This window comes from Prionailurus viverrinus, chromosome X (genome assembly GCF_022837055.1).
Source record: "Prionailurus viverrinus isolate Anna chromosome X, UM_Priviv_1.0, whole genome shotgun sequence".
NCBI lineage: Eukaryota > Metazoa > Chordata > Mammalia > Carnivora > Felidae > Prionailurus > Prionailurus viverrinus.
Window position 1 is genome coordinate 100,011,254 of NC_062579.1, and position 23,286 is coordinate 100,034,539.

General features: G+C 36.9%; 1 protein-coding gene across 6 annotated transcripts in view; it reads right to left on the reverse strand.

Moving 5' to 3' along the window:
* Window positions 1-4,192: 4,192 nt before the first annotated feature.
* SMARCA1 (SWI/SNF related, matrix associated, actin dependent regulator of chromatin, subfamily a, member 1) overlaps window positions 4,193-23,286 on the reverse strand; it is a 73,114-nt gene continuing 54,020 nt past the window's right edge. For 2 of the 6 annotated variants that reach the window (XM_047844485.1, XM_047844484.1), the window contains 4 exons: window positions 20,202-20,320; window positions 19,877-20,089; window positions 6,607-6,717; window positions 4,769-5,506 (listed from right to left, as the gene is read on the reverse strand). In XM_047844485.1, coding sequence (XP_047700441.1) covers window positions 5,435-5,506; window positions 6,607-6,717; window positions 19,877-20,089; window positions 20,202-20,320 — 515 coding nt within the window. In that variant the 3' untranslated portion in view covers window positions 4,769-5,434. Of the gene's footprint in view, window positions 5,576-6,575; window positions 6,718-19,876; window positions 20,090-20,201; window positions 20,321-23,286 lie in introns of all 6 variants that reach the window. The other 4 variants (XM_047844491.1, XM_047844487.1, XM_047844486.1 and 1 more) reach the window with 4 other exon arrangements.

Consider the following 23,286-nt stretch of genomic DNA (forward strand, 5'->3'; position numbering starts at 1 on the left):
ATTAGGAAATAAAGAAAGAGAATAAAGTTTGACATCTTAGAAGCCAGGATAGATGTATGAAAGAAAAAGATATACCCAGACCTAACTGCAATCCTCCCTCATGAAGGTAAGGGAGGCTGTCTACCTACCTGTACGCAGTATAGCTAACACATATGGAGAAACAATAGATGGAATACTCTTGGCGATCAGAAGAAAATGGGTAAATTATATTTCATCAATGCTCTCATATGGCCAGTACAAAAACTAAATGGCATTTGGGAGACTTATACTCAATTCTGGGAGAGAACTGAATAAGGTATCTATCAATCCCAACTGATGATGATAATGGTCACACACCAAATATTCTAGAAAAGATAAGACCTGGTGCAAAGATCTTTACTGTCTTAGATATAACAAATGGGCTTTGGTCTTTACCACCAAATGAGGTATATTAGTTCAAAGCTGTATTCATGATGGGAGGTAGACAACTGCACATACATGGTACTCACCATCAACCTTCCATAGATAAATGGGGACTCTCAAAAATAGACCACAAAATTTGGTAGTCCTATACGGACAAATACTAATAGCTATCTCATGGGGAAAAGATCAGAAATTAACCAATCATGTCTCGGCCTTCAATGGAAATATATAGCTTGAATCTGATTACAGTGGCCTAGATGAAAGTTTCCCTAGTGGGAAAGCAATGTATCAGGAAATGGACAAATCGTCAGGTCACAGATGTAAAAGCCTGGTGATACCACAGCACAGTTATATGCCACACCACAGTGATAAAGGCCTACACTTGGCCCAGTTATCTCGTGAACCACTGCTACAGGCAAGAGGCACCAACCAGCACGGACACCACTTATACAGACAATAGCCTGGGCACTAGCTTTGGCCTTACAAAAACTTTGTAACCTTTTAACCTCTGCCGAATAAGAAATCCCAACGCCACAGCTACTGGTTATATGAGAAAGTTTCATTTGTTTATGGAGAGAAATCAGAACCTAGCACTTTGTACCAGTGCAGAATATCCTGATCCAAGCACATCATCTGCTAAGTGTCCATAGAGGAGTAGACCTAAGAACAGGTCAGTGATATACTATCCAATCAATATTCTCCTTGAACACTCTACACCTTTTAATGAAATAACTAAGGGCTAAGAAGAACTATGTATACAAGGGGAGTGTCTTAATTGGGGTTTCCTCAGAAGCAGACCCTGGGATGATTCTCAGGCAAGTAGTATTACTGACAAGTTGACTCCAGAAAATACCCAGAGAGGAACAAGTGATACAGGGAAAGAAACAAAGTCAATAAAAAGTGTGTCATCAACACAACTACTACTTTGAATGACTGGAGCTTAATTCTTTGAGTAAACTCCAGGGAACCATATAGAAAAGACCCAACCTGATTCCTTGTTTGCAGAATGTGCAAAGAGGGAAGTGGATAGAAGAACAGGGACCCTGAGAAAGACCTCACTCAAGGGGTGAGAGAGTTTGGGTACTTATACACCAACCCCAATTAGTTTTTGGTTAAGAGGCACTCAGAGGTGTTAACTTTCTAGTTCTTCCAGCCTATCATGCAAAGGGTAGAAAAGCCTTCCAAAACTTCTGATAAAGTCCTCAGACAAAGCCCTTAGACAAAGAGCGGCAGTTAGAAATCAGCTGGAGCACACAGAAATAAGGCTGAGGGATAGGGGACAGAACAGATGGCATTAGCTATATATATTTGAACCACAGGAAAATCTTACCCCTTGTCAATTGGGGAGGGTAGCTTGGACAGACTAAATGAAGGAGACATGGAACAGAATTCTGATAGAACTTTGAAATTTGATGACAACTAGAGGATTTCAAGAGTTAGTTAAGAATAGCTAGAGAGAAAACAACTTGGACACCAGCACCATCATGGGACTTGAAACTGGCAGGGGAATCTGAAATAGCTGCATTGGCTACTGCACCACAGAGGAGGAACAATAACCTACAGTGGGGACCTTGGCCAGTAATTGGGAAATAATAGCATTTTATTTTGGTGACAGTAGACAGCTCCACCAGTTGAGCAGAGGCTTTTCAAACCAAACACCCTGCAACTAAGATAGCTGCAATAACTTCTCTTAACTGCAAGGTCTCAGACAATACACCAAATGTGGGCACAGGTTTCATGGGAGAATTGTGTAATGCGACAAGTATCCAGGTTTTCCATATAGCATAACCACTCATAGGCCAGGGAAAAAGGAGCTGTGCAATAAAGAATGAGATACAAATGGCTATTATTACAATGAGAGATTACTGAGCTCACTGCCTTCTTTTGATTCTAAGGAAATTAGTGCCTGAGTATCCAGTGGATCAAGACAGATGCTTTCCAAGTGCCTCTTTGGGAGCCCAAGGATTATTGGTAAACCCATTCACCTCTTGTCTTCTACAGAGGTCTTGAGTGAATAAAAACACTCAGGGTCCCTGTTCTTCTATCCACTTCCCTCCTTGCACATTCTGCAAACAAGGAATCAGGTTGGGTCAGATTCCCATACAACTGATTGGACCATTTTTGCTGGTGAGCTGGATCATTGTGCATTTATACAATTGTATTCAAGAATACAGCATGCTCTTCTGCTTCCTCTGGCCTCCAAGTAGCTGGTAAACTTATTGTCCTGCTTTATCTCTCCAACAGGGCAGCCAAGCCTAAGGCTACTACCCCATCAGTCTCAGCCCCTTGTTAGAAATGGGATTTCTTTCTTAGAACTTTTGAATTTTCTATCATACCTTAATTTCTCTGTGTAAAACTGACAATAAGAGAGGTTTCAAATAGAGACTTGGGCATTTTGTATCTCCAACATTGTATTATTTGGACTATGCTATCATCTGGGGTTCACTGCATGGGCCTCCTTGGTAGGCTATGTGCAACAACAATGCTGTACACAAAATAAGATGAATACAGTAGGTGGTGATTTTTTCACTGAATATATAGTGTGGCCTTTAAGTTAAAGTCCTGAATAAAACCATTTCACAAGTTTCTGAGGATGACATCAGAGGTATTCAGTGAACATTTTGGAGAGCTGAATTTCACTTCTCTTTGGTCCAAAAAAGTTTCATAAGAGCCATGATATGGATCAGGAAAATGGCCCCATGAAAAGGTTCCAGGAACTTACCTGCAGATTTTCTCCCCTAAAGCAGACAGTCACATACAGCTTAACTATTAACCCCTCTGGGTTAACAGAAAGAACAAGCAGAGATTGTTAAATTTCCATGAAAGAAGTTTAAAGATCCTAATTGTACTTGCATGCACCCTGCATCTTAATTCCTAAGAAATGCTGAACTGATTGATCAGAGTCCAGGACCCTCACTGTTTTTCAGTGCACAAAACTTGGGGGTTTCAAAAAAACCCTCTCGGGTATCATTTTCTCTAGCTCAGGTAATACAGCATTTAATCTCACTGGTGTACAAAATTCCAAGATTTTATTTTGGGCTTAAGAGCTCTGGATTGAAGTCTGAAGCAAAAGCACCAGCTATTGAAGAATTACCTTGCTTACCTTTGCCTCCTTTGTGAATCTTACAGAAAGGGTAGTTAAGTGGGACAGATTTGGGGATCTCTCGGTCCCTTGACCTAATATCACCCTAACCTCATAACAGCACCTTCATTTCACCCCAATCTCCAACAGAGTACAAGACTCTAAGTCCTAACAATAGAAACAGTAAAAGGAACCCAATCAGGAGCATGGCAGGAAGAAATATGAAATCTAGACAATGAATGAAGACTTGGAAGAGTCCAGCAGACACTGGTTTGTCCTTCTAGATCTATTCCTATGTTTCAGAATGCCTACAAGAAGACTGAGGGTGTAAAAGATGCTGACTTGCATGCACGGCTACCCAAGTTTTGCTGGTGATACACTAAATAGATTCTGATAGGAAATGCAAAAGATCTTGGTGGGGGGAGGGAGGGTGGGGAACAACTCTTTAGTGATCCAAGCCTTGTTTGGTAATGAAAATCACTGTCCTGCATTCCCCAACTTTGCTTATTTGCTGTGTGTTTCACACTAGATCCCAATTCATTTTCCCTGTTCCCCTGACAACCTGACCTCCATCCTGATTAATCACAAACCAACAGTTTCATGTGAAAGACACAGGTTGTTTCCTGAGCCAACAGGCCCCGTGGCAGAGGCAGTAATGTTAAACACTCCATTTGTTCCCCTACATTTGCCAGCCCTCTTTCAGATACACAGGACCATGTGACTACTTTGGGACAATAAAATATAAGTGGGTGTGACATGTGTCACCTCTGAGCCTATGTAATGACGAACCTACATGAGACTCTTCAGCTTCTCTTTCTCCTACAGTAGCAGCTGAAAAGGCCACATGTCCCAGATTGTACTGCCACAATACTAAACACTGGAGCCTCAGTCAGTCTGGAAGCTTAAGTGACTGTGTAAAACAGATCCCCTCCCATTCTCATATCCTTCTGACCTGCATGGAATCTGTAGTGTGAGCAAGAAATAAACTCTTGGTGTATAAAAACTCTGATACTTTGAGATTGTTTGTTTTCTGAGCCTAACTGTAGTCCTATGGATGCCAGCCCCCATTCTTCTACATGCATAGCACTTATTTCGTAACCTTAACTTAGTTGTTAATAACTCTACATGTTATACCCAGACTCCTCTGAACTGGCTCTATGGGACAGAAGATCATGCACAAGTCAGCAAACAAAGCTTTAACTTTCAACCAAATACATAGTAGAGTGAGCAAAACAATTCAATAAACACAACTATTTTTCTACTGCACAAAAAACAGGAAATAATTAAATTTCTTATAGACATTTCTTTATTATATTTTCCCACTTGAATATTTAGAGAATAATTTAAATGTAATGCATACTGACAGCAAGCACAGTATCAAATATTAGTTTTTTTTTAATATTTTTCTGTTCTCACCCTTTATTCCTTTAGGAAAAAAATATTTAGATGACCTCAAAAGAAACAATTATTATGCTAATCACAGTATGCAGTAACACATACAAGCCCATACTCAATAGAAAAGAAAGCAACAAAGAAGTGAAAAAGTCTTTCTCCTCAAATCATTTTAATTCATTTTTCCACAGCCATATAAATTTAAAGTATGAAACAACAATAATACAGCTATAGAATCTAGGTTCTCTTTCAAAGCAGCGGCATATAAAACATAGAAAAGCTAAAACCTCAGCACAAGCTTCAAAAGAACAAGGACTGAGAGGATTTTGATGAAGACATGAAATGCACAAAATACAGTACACAAAAATACTAGAATGCATAAAATATAAAGCTACACATTTCAGGTAGAAAGCATTGTAAAATATATAAAATATGCAAGAAATCAAAACCAAAGAGATTTTTCTTAGAGTACCATGAATACACTGGAACTGGCAATTAGCATTTGAAGATGGGAACAAGAAAATAGCAGTTTCCCATTTAAAACTTTATTTCTAGGCTTTAGGATTTCACCTTCTTGACATCCTTCTTTCCAGAGCTCTCAGTAGCTGACTCTGCTTTTCTTTTCTGTGACTAAAATGGAAACAGATTTAATGTTCTGCTCCAATATGCACATTTTTAAATGGCCCAACAATGTTAAATCTAGGATGTAAATGCATCAAAAAAAAATTTTAACATGAATATTCACTTAAATGTTATACTCACAGTTAATGTTCTATATAGCCCAACAAAATATATAACCCAATGTAAAATAACCTTCAAAGACTTTTTTTTTTAAAAAGACATAAAATACCCACCAAAAATAGTCAGCAAATGTCTACTTACACAGGGTACCATAAATGTACTCTCATGTTAAAGAACTACTTAATACTTAAAGTTTTCTAGGCAAATGCTATTTATTTTTAAAACCTTATGATAGATGTTAAAGCACCATATTTCATATATTCTATGATGCGCATTTCTTTTTCACTTTAGCATCTCTGAAATCAGGATGCATCTTACAATTGATGACAAATGAGTTAGTTGGCAGCAGTTTCACTTAGCAATACAGAAAATGATGCTGTTTCTTACAATAGGAAGCATCTTAGACTTGATGAAATATGGTAGTTTACTTAACCACACTCAAATACTATGATCTATTAAAGAATATTTCAAATTGTAGCTACACAAGGCGACCTGACTGGATTAAAACCAAGTCATCTTATTATTCAGCAATTTATTTGTTACCAAGTAGACGAAGTAAAGCTTTGCTGTCTGCTCCAAGTCTCATTTGTACTCATAGTTCCACAAAGATCAGAAAACTTATTTGATCAAATCAGAACTCCAAGTTTCAACCTCAGCCCCATCCCATCCCACCCCACCGCTCTCCTACTCCCCCACGACAACTTGACTCTCCATTCAAAGGATTTTACTTGCATTATACTTCTGCTTAAAGTCATGAGGAATTTTTTAAAATATTGAGCCCTCTTACTAGGGAGTTCCTAACCATATGTTCTACAAACAAATAAGGAATGCGGTTGTAGTGTATTCTTTTTCTGTCAAAAACAAATTAGCACTTCATAAAAACAGTTTTTATAATAGGTATCACGTGGCATTAAACATAATATAGGCATTTTAATTATGTAAAAAAAGTGAGATCTACCTAAAAGTTAGGAAAATGCTGAAAATTTTACCATTGGAGTTTTAGTTGCCCGTTTCTTCTTTTCTGCTCTCTCTCTTTCCTCAATTTCCATATTTTCTTTCTCAATCAATGAAATCAGAGTATTACAGCGTCTCTGGAATTCCTAAACCAAATAGTAACAGACTTTTAATTTCTGCAACTCCAGCATAATCTTTAAAAAGTTGTATGGGGCGCCTGGGTGGCGCAGTCGGTTAAGCGTCCGACTTCAGCCAGGTCACGATCTCACGGTCCCTGAGTTCGAGCCCCGCGTCAGGCGCTGGGCTGATGGCTCAGAGCCTGGAGCCTGTTTCCGATTCTGTGTCTCCCTCTCTCTCTGCCCCTCCCCCGTTCATGCTCTGTCTCTCTCTGTCCCAAAAATAAATAAACGTTGGAAAAAAAATTAAAAAAAAAGTTGTAATTATTTATTGTATCATTTCTGTGGTACAGGATTTCTAAAGTTGATTTACTTCAGAACAATATTCATACAGGATATTAATGGATTCCACCAAAAATATATGGAGGGGGTAAATGTCATCCAGTGGGGTGAATGGGTAAACCAACTGTGGTCCATCCATTCAATGAAATACTATTCAGCTATAGGAAGGAAAGAACTATTGGTACACAACAACCTGGATGAACCAAAAGTGAATTACACGGAGTGAAAACAGCCAATCTCAAACAATTATTTACCATATTCTATTTACAGTACATTCTTGAAATAACAAAAGTTTAGAAATGGAGAACTTATCAGTGGTGGCCAGGAGGTAGGAAAGGGGGGGAGAATGTGTGTGACTATAAAAAGCTAGCATAAGGGAGTCTTGTGGTGCTGATTATACACACCTACAAGTGATGAAACTGCATTGAACCACACACACACACACATACACACACACACACACACACACACACACACACACAAGTGCATGTATAACCAATGAAATCCGAATAAGCTGTATGGATTATACTACTACGGATTTTCTGATTTGACATTGTAGTATAGCTATGCAAGATGTTACCATTGGGGAAAACTTGGTGAAGGGTGAATGGGACCTTCCTGTACATTTCTTTATAACTTCCTGTGAATCGTTTCAAAATAAAAAGTCAACAAAAATCACAGAAACAAAAAAGGGGGGAAGTCCGATTGGCAAAATAAGTTTTGGAAGTATTCAGGCTACAGATGTACAACAGATTTCTTTCTACATACAGGGCTTCTCAGTTCCTGATGAGCACTCTCAAGCACTAGGTGGGAGATGTAGGATGCAAGCAGTTCTCAAAGCTATTCAACCAACAGAAATCTCTTCTCACAGGACATCTTGTAGGATCAGAGTCCTGAGGAGCACATCTCAGGAAACACTGCTGTATTTGTTAATGCAGAGAAAACAATAGCTGAAAAGATTTTGCCTTAACCTTGCCACTACCTATATTTCACTGCCAGCAAATCAATGCATCCAAACTATAAATAGTGCTTATAAATGTATGGTGAGCATTAAACATATGATTCATTAATATGGATACTCACATATATTAACCCTGCATACACAGCTGTATTTAAAGGTAAATCATAGATAAATAACATTTTAAGGTACAATTCCTTTTCTGTATTAGCAACAGGGTATGATACATACAACATAGCTAAACACACAAATGAAAATGTAGGTTTACTGGCAATTAAGAACCCCCAACAGGTGGCTCAGTCAGTTAAGTGTCTGACTTTGGTTCAGGTCATGAGTTCAAGCCCCACATCAGACTCTGTGCTGACAGCTTGGAGCCTGGAGCCTGCTTTGGATTCTGTGTCTCCCTCTCTCTCTGCCCCTCCCCTGCTCGCTCACTCGCTCTCTCTCTCTCAAAAATAAATAAATATTAAAAATTTTTGAAAAAGAACCCCCAACAAAAATATGGTCAAAGTACAAGAATAGAAAACTCATAAAAAATTAAAATGTCCACATATTTACAAAATTTTCACTGAAACTAATGATCAAAACCATTATTACACTATATGTTAACTTGGAGTTAAAGAAAATTAAATAAATAAACTAAATAAACTAATGATCAAAGAAATGCAAAGTGAAACAAAGCCATCTTTATCAAATTACCAATGATATGTGCATGCATGTGTATGTGGTGTACATATCCAGTATTGGCAATAAGATGGGGATATGCGAACGTTCATTCACTGATGATGGCATGCCAATGTTAATACCTGTTATGGACTGAATTGTATTCCCCCCAAATTCATACATTGAAACTTAACACCCCCACAATGTGACTACTGTTTGAAGATAAAGCCTTTAAGGAGTTAATTAAGTTAAATGAGATCATAAGGAGCGGGGCCCTAATCTGACAGGACTGGTCATCTTATAAGAAGAGGAAGAAACACCCAGAGATACCTCTCTCTACACTCTTACAGACAAATGGCCATGTGAGAACACAGCAAGAAGACACTATCTATAAGCCAGGCAGAAAGACCTCACCAGAAGCAAACCCTGCTGACACTTTGATCTTGGACTTCCAGTCTCCAAAACTGTGAAAAACTTCTGTTTAAGCCACCCCATTTGCGGTATTCTGTTATGGCATCCCAAGCAGACTAATACTCATATACTACGTTCATGGCGACTGGCTGGCTCAGTCAGTGGAACACATGACTCTTGATCTCGGGGTTGTGGGTTTGAGCTCCACTGGGTATAGAGATTAATTAAAAATAAAGTTTTTAAAATAATATATCCTACACCTTCCTAGAAGGCAATTTGGGAGTATCAATGAAGCATCTTAAAAATCTCCTACCTTTTGAGCTAACAATTCCATTCCTAGAAACTTAATGTAAGAAAATAAGAGATGTATACAAAAACTTACAAAAGAATATTTGGAGAAGTTATTATTTTTTTAGCATGGAAATACTGAGAACGAAATTTGTGATCATTTAAAAATGGAATACACAGACAAATCTTACTATATACATATCTACAGAATTATAGCGGAGAGATTACTAACTACAGCATTACCAGTTAGCAGCAACTACCTCTAAAAGTAGGACTAATGCTAACTTTTTTATTTTCATGTTTATACTAGTCTGTATTTTCCAAATTTTCTGCAATGAATGTGTAACTCTTGGGCAATCTATAACATTTTTAAGAAATGGCAAGTGACTTTTTAATACACTTTTACTTTTCCAAATAAAAGCCAGAAAATGACATACAACATAGGAAATGATACACACAGAAATATTATTGACTATCCAAGCATTTTCTACTCTCTAAAAATTCAAGCCCAAAAGGAGGCAGAAAGCCAAAGGCAGTGTAACCGAAAAACAAATCCTCTTATTGTTTTTAAAATATTACTATTTTAAAAAATATGTATATTACTATGTATTAAAAATAACCTTACAGAACACTGTACATTCACGTTTCTTCTGCATCCTCAATTATACAAGGTTAAATAATTTAGGAAAAATAGCATCCTTACTTACCAAAATAATACTGATGTTTTTAATATGCAGACCAAATATTCTCCATACCTTCATTCAATAACACACATACAAACTAAACAGCATGTTATTCAATTTATCTATTATAAAAAGGGCTAAGTTGACCCTGATGAGATTTGATTGTTGGTTTCTAGGGAGACTAGATAGAGTCTATGTGAAGCTGATTCTTGAATCATTAAGCTATACCCTCTGGCTGTTATTATTCTCAATAAGTAATAGCAGCCAGTGACTGAAGATATCTGTAAGATACATGTTCATGGTTCATATGGGTGATTCAGGGGAACTAATACTTTTGAGACTGTGTCATATGCTGGGAAGGAGAACTTCTCCAAATGATTATAAATAGACTGTATAATAAGTTCTCACCTTTATTCCTTTTAACCTGTCACTACTCCAGACACAGAAAAATACCCTCTCTAGAGAACAGCACCAAGGAGTGGGAGAGTATGGATATTACCTTCCTAGCATAGGTAATGTCACTTCCTCTATAGATATCAACCCCATTTTTTATTCACATGCTTAAACACTGCCTAACTAAACAGATGGTATCATAAACAGAACACTAGCTGAAACCAGAAATTACAAGGCAAAAGGCCAGATTACCAATAAAACAGTGATTCACTTTTTGAATAACTAAGTGACTATGAAAAATTTCATGACATCTAAAGCACCTTCATCTTACATAATTTCTCCTTTCACATTCATATTCTCCTAAATTCTTGCACCTCTTTATATTCCTATTTTCCTGGGGTTACAGGGAGTGTTTTGTGTGGTCTCAAAAGGTTTCCACAAACTCTGCAGTCTAATTATCTTTTTCACCATTTCCAAATGCAGGATTAGGAATGAAGTTGGAGGGAGAAAAACAGCACATAAGAGGAAGAGAGAGAATACAAAAACAACAAAAAACAAAAAAGAATACAAAAATGACAAATGGAAAACTGGTCTGCAGTGTGAATAGTGGTGGCGAAAGGAAAAAAAGTATTGTGTTCATACATGTGTGGGAGATGCTATAGTTTTAAAAAGTTAAACCAAGCTCTTCTCAGAGCTTTTAGTACCCTAATGTAGATTGGAAGTGTCAAGGACGAGATTCAGTATCAGCATTTCCTAAATCTATTTGAACACAGAACCTTTGTTCTACATGTCACAGATTTGCATATCCTAGAACAATGCTTGGTAGAAACCAAGGTGGGAGATGCTGTGCAGGTTAAGATAGATGAGGCTAAGTTTGGATCAAAGTACAAAGAACCTAGACACTACCAGTGGAGAACTGAAGAATTTTACTTAATTTAGCTGACAAAAAGATTTCATTAATGGATTTCTATGCAGAAGCAGTGATGTACTCAAAGGTGTATTTTGTACTGGGAAATCTTCCCTTGATACAGATTCTCGGTTGTGTGAGTTCATAAAATTACAGACTCTCAAGATTAGAAAACTTTAAAAATCATTCAAGATGATGCTGAATCCTTTCTACTAGGTCCTTGCTAGTTAGTTGTCTGACCCGTCTGAATTCTTCCAATGATGGGAATACCAATAGACTACCTCCCAAGGTTTTCTATTCCACCTTTAGACAAATTAAAAATGTTCCATAATGCAATGCTACCTTATATTTCCAACAACTGGTTCTAGGTCTAATTCTTATACTCACAGAGAACAAGCTGATTCCCTCTTCTGGATGACAATCCTTTAAATATTACAGGAAGTTCCCATGCCTCCATCACAAACACCTCCCAAACACCTCTCTTTTGAGCTAAATAGCCTCTCCCTTTACCTATCCTTCATTTAACCTGATTCACTTAACCTTCATTTACCCACATTCTTTTAACCAGAGCTCAGCACATCTTCTCTGTGAAGAGCCAAACAATAGTTTCAGCTTTGCAGACCACACAGTCTCTGTCACAACTACTCAGCTCTACCACTGCAGCATGAAAGCAGCTGTAGACAATACATAAATGAATGAGTATGGCTGTGTTCCAATAAAACCTTACTTACAGATACTAAAATTTGAATTTTGTAAAATTTTCACATTTCACAAAATAGCTTTTTAATTTTCTTCCAACCATTTGAAAATCTAAAAATAATTCTTGGCTTGCAGGCCAATACAAAAAAGGTTGGTGGGGGGCAGGCTGTAGTCTGCCAACCCGTTTTAAACTACAGTCTTTAGATTTACTTTAAACAAATTGTGGTGCCTTGGTTTTTCCATACCTTCTTAATGGTTTGTGATTCTATTCAATGCAAAGTCACCCATGTTTCAACTTTTGAAATACTTTTCAAAAGTACTATTCAACTTTTGAATACTAGGATATGTATCTCTACTTTTATTTAATAAATGATGAAATATTTGCAATAAGCAGTGCTGCCCTTTACTGTGTGGTGAATATCAATCACACCAGGCACCAAGTTCAACTATCCTTTGCCCCAATACTCAGCTTCAAAGCATCAATTCAAAAGGCACAGAAGGCATCAATAGACTTGAAGTGACTTATTGAAAGAGATTAAAGAGGCTCCATGTTACACTTCCTATGTACTAAAATCCTAGACACTAAGCCTGCCTAAGTCTGAATGACAGAAGGTCTGTGCTTGTTATAATTCAAAGTCAAAAGCAGGTGAATGAACAAGGGAAAAAAAATAAATTGCACTTCACATTTGCACCTCTAAATTTGTAGGTAGTTCTAAAAAGTCAGAATTTTCTTCTACAATTCTTAGTAAAACAAAATTGGTATTTTTCTGCTTTGCTCTTTTATTACCTCCCCATACTTTCCTTCTAGAATCAATACCTTTAACTATACATTCTCTGGTATATTTTCCAGGTTGTCACTTTTGAACATTTATCATACTTAAAAATAATGCAACAGCATTCTATATTAGAATCTCAGGGTCCAAGCATATTGGCAGTTAAATGGGAGTTAATATTCTAATAAATATATCATATATGTCTCAAACAAGTATCAAAAGTTATGATACTTTTACATAACTGCTGCCATTTAAACATCATTATTTATAAAATGTTTTTGTCACTTCCTCACAAGATAACACAGAAGTATAAATACATAAAATGGACCCCTGTTAGTGCATTTACTGTATTTCAGATTGCTAGAATAGTTCAGTCTTAAATCAAACACTGTATTTGCTAATAAAGCACATGATATTTATACCAGGCTTTTCAAACTTACAAAAAAATAAAAAATTCAGGTATGACAGTCAAATAAAGTCTCTCATTAGAAAAAGGTAGACAAAAAGAAAAGAACTCAGAGTCATTCCTACATTTCTTTACTTTCTATCCAAATCTGATCCAACTATAGGAGACTATGAGACAGAAGCCAACTAAAGTACAAATGTTCCATGCCCATTTATTCACTGAATGCCGACTTTGTGCAAGGTGCTATGCTGGTCCCTTTAGATATAACCAATGCACTTGAGGGTTAAGAGAGCAGCAGTATAAAAAAAAAGGAATCTAGGTCAGATGGTGATACATTAGCCAAGGGAAGGGGGAAAAAAGGAGGAACAGAGAAAAGACAGAGATAGAAATTTGGTGATAATCAGCCTATATGGTAATTGAGGCAGACATTTGCCCACTTGCACAGAACAGTATTTCTAAAATGTAAATCTGATCACTGTCACTGCCCTATTAAAATCTTTCAATGATTCTTTCCATTTCCTATAGACACGAAGAAGACTTCTATACAGCAGACAAGGCCCTTCACAATTTGGCTGCCAGCTATCTCTTCTTCTCTGAGTACCTCCCTACTTATACTAACCTCCTTGCAATTTCTTCATATGCTGTTTCCACAACCCAGAATGTAGTCCCATGGCCATTTCCTAGTTTTCCTAGACTTGGATCCAAGAAGGACGTCTTCTGTGAAGCCATTCCTCTAACCTAACCCCAAGGCAAAGTTAAGCACTACCTCTCCTCTACATGCCTCTGTATAGACCCTTTTTCAAACTTAAGGCTGAAAAGGGACAATTCAGTCTTTTAAATGCATGAGGAATTATATTCCTATGAGCATAAATATATTTTTTTAATATTTTAATAATTCTACAGTCAAGAAGCATCCATCAGTATATATTACAGTTCACCAACTTTACAAACAGTGTAATTGATATTTTCACATTTCTTTGTAATGCTCCAAAATATCAGTATTAGCTATTATCACACAATTAAGTGCTAATACACAAAATTAAAAAAAAAAAACAAGCAGCACTCTGTAAGAAATTTCCTAGACTATGCTGCATAAGCAACAAACCAAAATGTTATTGCGACTACTGAATTAAGTGGGAAATGTTTTTTTTTTTTAATTTTTTTTTTCAACATTTATTTATTTTTGGGACAGAGAGAGACAGAGCATGAACGGGGGAGGGGCAGAGAGAGAGGGAGACACAGAATCGGAAACAGGCTCCAGGCTCTGAGCCATCAGCCCAGAGCCCGACACGGGGCTCGAACTCACGGACCGCGAGATCGTGACCTGGCTGAAGTCAGACGCTTGACCGACTGCGCCACCCAGGCGCCCCTAAGTGGGAAATGTTTTAATTTGACTTTCATTTTTCTAAAGTATCTATAAAGAAAATCCTTCTCTAACTGGACAGATAATTTATAAAATATCCTGTGCTGAACTAGTAACCCAATTATCATTTACTATCACTGATAAACTTATAAAAAGGGAAGCAAGCTAATAAAAAGCTATAGCAATATTTTTTAGAAAGTATTTTTTCTCCTGCAATTCTAATGAGAGATGTCAATGTCTTAATTTTAAATAAGGAACACTTCCATTAATAACAAAGTTGTGATTTGAAAACAAACAGTAATAACGTGAAGTTTTTATTACACTGTATGCAACAGTGTGTGATTCTTTTTCTCAGATGCTATCAGAAAAATTCATTTAACTACCTAAGGCACGGTAATTGTAAACAACTCATTACTAATACTTTGATTCAGTTCCAAGGTACATGGCCACAGGCAATGCACACACAGCTTCCTGAGGTGGCTGTGAGAGGAAAGAAAACAGCTCCTCAGAGGCTAAAAGGTAAGAATGTTTTTTGACTCAAATTAAGAGTCAAAGCAACTCTGTAAAGGATGCAATAAATAGTTATATCAAGAAATGTTCTTTAGCTCAGAGAGTTAAATTCTGCCTTTTCTTCTTGAAGCCCTTAAAAGGACCTAAGCAGGTCTAAGGAATTACTGGTTGAACTTTGGGTATTTTCCACATGTCCTTTCCAGTAAACTGACTAACGTGGGAGATCTTTTGGACCTCTCAGGTTCCTCTCCAATCTCCCAGTCATGTTAGTCTGTCACTAAATGAATGGAGATAATATCCTGAAACTCATTCCCTAAAAGGAATGGCAAAAAAATTAATAAGCTCATGTTAGTAAACAGATTGGCAAGCATTACATAAAAGGTACTATATAAACACAGAGTATTATCATTTCCTCTTATAATCACTTGGTAAAGGTCCTTTTAACTTTGATCATCTGTGAATGTCCTACAACTAAGACCCCATTATAAGATATTTTTCTTTGAAGGAAATGGTAGGGCAATTCACATGCTCTGAGCTTAAAAAACTAAATTGATCATATCCTTCCTACTTGTTTATGTAGTTCAATAGAGACTGATTGCTTACTTAAAGACCACCAAGTTCTCAGAGAAAGAAATCACTATCTTTTTAGCACACAGAAATAGAACTAAAACTCATTTTCTCTTTTGTATAGCCAGCATTTTTAAATGGAGAAAAGCCTCAAAGAAATCTTCATACTTTAGCTGAAGGCTTTAAAAGTGAAGCATATTTAGAAGTGGAGGTTCATGCCTTTAAGCACTTTAAGACTGTTAGTTAAGTCAGGAGCCATGAATTCAGTACTTTGAGATGTCTGAATAAAATATAACTACCAAGGTTCCCACTTTTTTCCTAAGTATTTCACACTATTTATTGGCATCCCTGGGAAAGAAGAGTCACTTTTAAGCAAAACTCTGTTTTTAAAGATAGCTTCTTTGGTAAGCTAAGTTTAAAGTTTAATCATTAATAAGATTTTAATTTGAACACAGTGACACACTCACATAATCAAACTACATCCTCCGTGTTTCTAAGATAGGATTTTTCAAAGAAACAAATTAATATCGGAAATGAAAACTGCCTCTTTCCAAGGGGAAAGTTCTCTTCCTAGATTGTACATGAGTTTCACTGTATGAGAGCAATTATTTAAAATAAGGAGGGCAAATGGATCATCTATTAATACTCCATTCCTTTAACTCCCTAATAATTGATGTTGCCATGAAATATTCCAAAAACACCTTATGAATATATGCATGTTCTAAAATATATTACTTATACTCTAAATCCAGAAGCATAAGTAAAAATTATCCATTAACTAGGAGGGAAATAAAAAGCAATATGATAGAAAAGTTAAACAAAAAACTCTGGATTAAAATATTTAAATATAAAATAAACTATTATATGTTCTCAAAGATTCTTTAGAAATCATAAACTCCACTTTCCAGAATGACAAAGGTATCTTCATTATTAACAAATAAAATAAAGGTTTCGCTTCATATTCACCTAATGAATTAATATTTGCCCTTTGGAAAATATACATAGGAGATTTAAATCTCTTAGTAAAGAAAGAAGTAAATGCTTTGTAGAAAGAAGATGGAGGAAAATGAGGATCTTTACAAGGGAGTTCAGAGCCATCTAGTGGTTGTTAATAATATACCGGTTTTTTTATTTAGAAAATGAAATAAGGATATGTAGTTCCATAGCCATGTTCATGTATTTCAAATAACATAAGGTTTTTCTTGCACTTGTGAATGTTTCATCCTTTGCTTTAGTTTAATGATTCTAGAGACTTAAAACCGCATCAAACTCTCAACATTTTAAAAAATTAGTAACATATTACTGAAATAATACTCAAAATCCAGCAAATGATCTATCACATAAAAGGGCATTTATGATCTAAAACATGATGCACTGACAAATGCAGGTAGGCATTTGTCTTCTACAAGCTTTTGGTGCTTCTCTACATTAGATCATTACACACATAAAACTCCAAATGGCTAAAATTTTTAAACTCATGGCCTTTGAAAGGAGTTCTCTGCTAAACATGGTCATAGATGCACTGAGTTAGAAGACACCTTAAAAGGCCAACTAGCTCACTGCCAAAGCCTTCAGATAGTCAAAGCAGAATCTCTTTCAAAGCTAACAGAAAAGCTACTCTATACCATTCTTCAATAATCTATTTCAATGATCCAAAGAACCCTGTCAAACAACTCTTTCCTACATCAAACTTCTGGCTTTCATGCTACAAATTAATTCTTATCTTTTTTATTCTTATTTTTTAATTCAATGCTTCCTACTATACCTTATTAACATAAACCTCTTCATATTCTTTTGTGTAAGCAGAGCACTTTAAATTTATGCCTATTGAATGTTATGGTGTGAGACTCAACCTATCCATCATTCCAATTTCTCTAGTTCCTTTTGAATCCTGGCTTGATCCAAAGTATTTGCTAGCTCTCCAGCATTATGTATTTCATAAACTTGATAGATATATTCTAATAGTCCAAGAACACTCTAAATTGATGTTACAGTTTTAAGAAATACTTGATCTTATCTGCCAGAATTAGCGTCTTCAGTGCAGCAACCCAGATTTTTCTTTTTTTTCAGTTCACCTTGAACTTAAAATAAAAAATGAATCAGAGGCACCTGGGTGGCTCAGTCAGTTAAGCATCTGACTTGATTTCAGCTGAAGTCATGATCTCATGGTTTGTGGGTTCGAGCCCCACATTGGGCTCTGCGCCGGCGGTGTAGAGCCTGCTCGGAATTCTGTCTCCCCCTCTCTCTCTGGCCTTCCCAGCCTCTCTCTCAATCTCAAAATAAAAAAATAACCTTTAAAAAAATATGGGGCACCTGGGTGGCCCGGTCGGTTGAGTATCTGACTTCGACTTGGGTCGTGATCCCGTGGTTCATGGGTTCGAGCCCCACATCAGGCTCTGTGCTGGCAGCTCGGAGCGTGGAGCCTGCTTCGGATTCTGTGTCTCCCTCTGTCTCCACCCCATCCCTCTTGTGCTCTCTCTCTTTCAAAAATGAATAAACATTTAAAAAATTTCACAAAAAAATAAATAAGTAAGGGGCACCTGTGTGGCTCAGTCAGTTAAGCATCTGACTCTTAGCTCATGTCATGATCTCACTGTTTGTGGGTTTGAGCCCCACATCAGGCTCTGCACAGCCAGTGCAGGATTCTGCCTGGGATTCTGTCTCTCCCTCTCTCTGCCCCTTCCCTGATCGCTCTCTTTCTAAAAATAAATAAATAAACATACATACATACATAAATGAATCAAACAAAACATTAAGCATTGCTTTGCACCCTTATTTCCACTTTTGGCCAAGAAAACATTTATGAAAGATAGCAGCTACTTAAAAATGTCCATTATTTGAACTGTTAGTTTCTGGTGCTTTTAATTTTTAGGCTATCTAAAGGTACTTTTGTCTTAATTACCTCAGCTGACAAAAGACTGACAATGCTAATATTAAAAATGTGTTGCATTTTAAAAACCATTCAATATCAATTTGAACTCTGTTAAGCAGCATTAAAAATTAACAGGCACACAATTTACATTAGGAAGTAACAAAGTAAATTGCATGAAGCTAAAATATCTTTTCTACTTAATTATTCTCTGTCTCATAATATTCTTTTAAAGACTCACTTAGGCAACAATTCCTTCTCATTGAAAATAAATCCTTAAGTTGCTCACACAGTGTGAAGCACCACCTGCCTAATTACAAATAGGGAAGTATACCTTTAAAGTGGACAGCTCTGGTGGTCACCATTTTAACCAAGTGATCAAACTTAGCATCACCAAGAGGGGGACAACCTATGTCATCGTGCCCCCTGACGTGATGCAATAAGTACACATCACTTGTGTCACATTCTTGCCAAAAATGCTTAACCTAAATCTAAAAATGAGCGAGATAAATGTGGAACATTCTATGGGGTGCCTGGGTGGCTCTGTGGGTTAAGCGTCCGACTTTGGTTCAGGTCATGATCTCACAGTTTGTGGGTTGAGCACCGCATAGGCTCTGTGCTGACATCTCAGAGCCTGGAGAGCCTGCTTCAGATTCTGTATGTCTCTCTCTCTCTCTGCCCCTCCCCTCCTCACACTCTGTCTCAAAAATAAACATTAAAATTTTTTAACAAAAAAAAATGTGGGACATTCTAGAAAACAGGAAGTTCAGGTACCTTAAAAAGCCATTTGTCATGAAAAACAAAAAGTTGTAGATTGAAAAAGACTAAAGAGGATCAGCAACAAAATGCAGTATGTGAACCTTGTCTAGATCATCAATTTAAGAAAACAGCTATGAAAGACACTTTGAGAGAAACTGGAAAATTCTGTACATGGGACTGTATACCAGATGACATTACTGAATCACTGTTCACATTTTCAGGTAGGATAAAGGTATTATGGTTATGTAAGGAAAAGTTCTTATTTCTAGGAGATAAATGTTTAAGTATTTAGAGGTGGACACTCATGATTTTTTCAACTTACTTCCAAATGGCTCAGAAATAATAGAATGTATATTTATGAATATCAGATACAGATACGTATTTCTGAATATAGGTATGTTCCTGTATTTCTGAATACAAAATATAGGCTCTATGTGTACATACAGATTCTATGTATATATGTACAAATGTATATGTGGGTAGGGGGAGAAAGCCAATTTGGCAAAATGTTAACCATTAAAGAATCTAAATGAGGAATATATGACATTTGAAATTTTTCAAGATAAAAAGTTGAAGGAAATAAGAAAAGAATACATACCATGGCAGTTCTAGACTTGATAAACCAGTCAAATCTAAACTGAGGAGCATTCCGTACACACTGTCTTAATTCTTCATACACGTTTTCTCTGTCAAAGCCCATTTTGTGTAACATACAAATCAAGAATCTATCTTCTTCCTCAGTATAGTTCTTTCCTTTGCTGGTTCCATACTGAATACGTAACTGATGAAATGGAGCCTTGTATCTTGCAATCTATAAATTTAAACAAAATAGTGATTTTAACTAAATGTGTAATAAGTCAAAACTAATCACTGTATCAATTAAAACAATCTAATAATAATTTTTAAATTATGAAATAAAGTACTTTGGCATCCAGGGCTTTCTTGATACTGATCCTTCGTTGAATTCTTGCTTCTCCACGTTCAATCTGAGCCATAATTTTCTCAATGTCCTGTAATTCATTGCAACGTTCCCAAAAGACAGCTGAAAAACACAATTATTACTTTTCAATAAATGTACTACCATCTTAAACAAATGAATCCAAGGAACTATAGAATAAAGAATTAACAGGGCATGATGTAGTAAACTTACACTGTTTAAAACTTAAGATTCAGATTCATCTGTATATGTGTATATGTTCAATTATTAAATACCCCTTTTTATTTAAAAGTAAGACCTTGGGGCACCTGCGTAGCTCAGTTAAAGCTTCCGATTTCGGCTCAGGTCATGATCTTGCAAACCAGTCCATGAGTTCAAGCCTTGCGTCGGGCTCTAGGCTGACAGCTCAGAGCCTGGAGCCTGCTTTGGCTTATCTCCCTCTCACTCTGCCCCTCACTGGCTCACGCTCTGTGTCTCTCTCTCAAAAATAAACATTAAAAAATTTAAAACACCTCAACAAGAAGGTTTTAGGTTAATGAATTTCTTTTCATGAAATATTATAGAATTTTTAATTATCAATCTCAAATGACTAGAATTTTTAAAGATACTACAGACACTAATTTAAGCTATGCTTTCATTCAAACATGATATAAAAGGGACCAAACAAAGTGAAACAGGAGAGAGGTAGCCATATAAACTTAGAGAACACAGCTTCCTAGCAAGAAAAAACAAAAACAAAACCCATTATCAACTCAAACTTCTTATGAAGCAGCAATTTATTACTGAAACTTTTTGTTAAATTTATCTTGAGAGAGAGCAAAAGAGAGTGCATGTGAGAGAGAGAGGGAGAGAGAGATTCCCGAGCAGGTTCCGTGCTGTCAGCACAGAGCCCAATGTAGGGCTCGATCTCATGAACCCAGAGATCATGACCTGAGCTGAAACCAAGAGTAGAACTCTTGAGAGCCACCTAAGCGCCACTCTTACCAAAACTCTTATTTCACTTTTGGAACCACTCACTAAACTTACAATATTTCCAACAACCTGTACCCTGTTTTCTAAACTTACCTGAAATAGTCTTTTCTCTTAAAAACAAAACAAAAAAACACAAAGTCACCCAAATTTTATATATGATCTAAATGATCTGGCTGCATTAGGTCACATCTTATGACTTCAGTGGAGGGTATTTTAATGTTTGTTTGTTTGTTTATGTTATTGAGAGAGAGAGAGAGAGAGAGAGAGAGAGAGAGAGAGAGAGAATCCCAACCAGGCCATGTACTGTCAGTGCAGAGCCCGATGCAGGGTTAAATCCCATGACCATGAGATCATGACCTGAGCCAAAATCAAGAGTTGGATGCTCAACCGACTGAGCCACCCAGGTGCCCCAGTGAAAGGCCTTTTATTTTTTTTTTAATTTTTTTTTCAACGTTTATTTATTTTTGGGACAGAGAGAGACAGAGCATGAACAGGGGAGGGGCAGAGAGAGAGGGAGACACAGAATCAGAAACAGGCTCCAGGCTCTGAGCCATCAGCCCAGAGCCTGATGCGGGGGTCGAACTCACAGACCGCGAGATCGTGACCTGGCTGAAGTCGGACGCTTAACCGACTGCGCCACCCAGGCGCCCTGAAAGGCCTTTTAATGGCATACTCTACATTCTCAAATTTTTCATTTTTAGAGCCTATCACAAAAGGAATGTTAGTGCTCTCTGATTTTTATTTGCGGAAGGGGGGGGGGGGCTTCAATAACAAACATTTATTTCTCACAGTTATGGAGGCTGAGAAGTCCCAAGATCAAGGTGCTGGAAGATTCCAAGTCCAGTGAGAGCCCACACCCTGGTTCATAGATGACGGTCTTCCCAATGTGTCCTCACATGCTGGAAAGGGCAAGGGAGCTCTCTGGGGTCTCTTTTATAAGGGCACTAATCCCATTCGTGAGTACTCCACCCTTATGACCTAATCACCTCCCAACCCTACCTGCTAATACCATCACACTGAGGGTTAGGATCTCAACATCTAAATTTGAGGGGGAAACATTCAACCTATAGCACCCAATCTGAACATTAGTGGGCCATTTTCTTCTTTGCGCTGGACGTTAACCACCCATCTCAGCATCACAAAAGAAACTGTCACTCTCTGGTTTTTATAAGCACCTTTGTTCATTTATTCATTCTCTCTTATTCATTCAGCATACAAATGCCTGCTATGTAGAAGATACGAACAGCCAATTATATACACTTCTTTTATTGCAACCAACTACATGAAACCATTCCGATCTCCCCATCCTGTGACATGGCCCCAATTTAACTGTGCTGAGCCAGTCCTGCCACCGGGCTTGGTGTCAAATGTGAGAGAACATCTGATACGGTATCTTTCTGAATCACTTCTTTTCTTGCAATTTCATAAACATTGATGCTATTTTGAAGAAAATTCTACTTTGGAAAATCTCTCCACACAAAATCTCTTATATTCTTTTCATTAGAATGAAAATGCTGTTAGAATTTCTCATCTATTTTTACCCTTTCTAAGCCCCCAAATGCTGTAAACTTATGTGATAAAGCTTACAAGTAATAGTAATGCTATACTGGAATCAAGGAAAAGGAAGTTCATAAATTTGGTATTATATGAAGTAAAAGCTCAATATAATCAGCCTCTAAATTCCTTGTTCATCACCAGAAACCCTCTCTGATTTCCAAAAGAAAAAGTGTCTTTTCTCTTATTAAACCTGGATTTCTTCAAGCACTAACAGTACAGATAAATTAAAAGCTGTTCCTAGGTTATATTAATTTTTGGTATATTTATTAGTATCCTCTCCCAGCTATTTTTCATGGCAAAAACACAGAATTTCAACTGTTAAAGCCACATAGGCTTTGAGGGGTTAGCACAAAAACCTAAACCTACTTTGTAATATTGTTTCTATAAGGGAAAAAAAATGGTCTAGATTCTAAATAGCTGATACTCAGACTAAATTTGAAAGTTCAACCTATTTGTAAGTAAGAAAATTCCTGTTCTACATATAGAAAACTTGCTAGAGATAATTACCTATTTTTACTAAGATTTCTTTCAGAAGCCTGAGG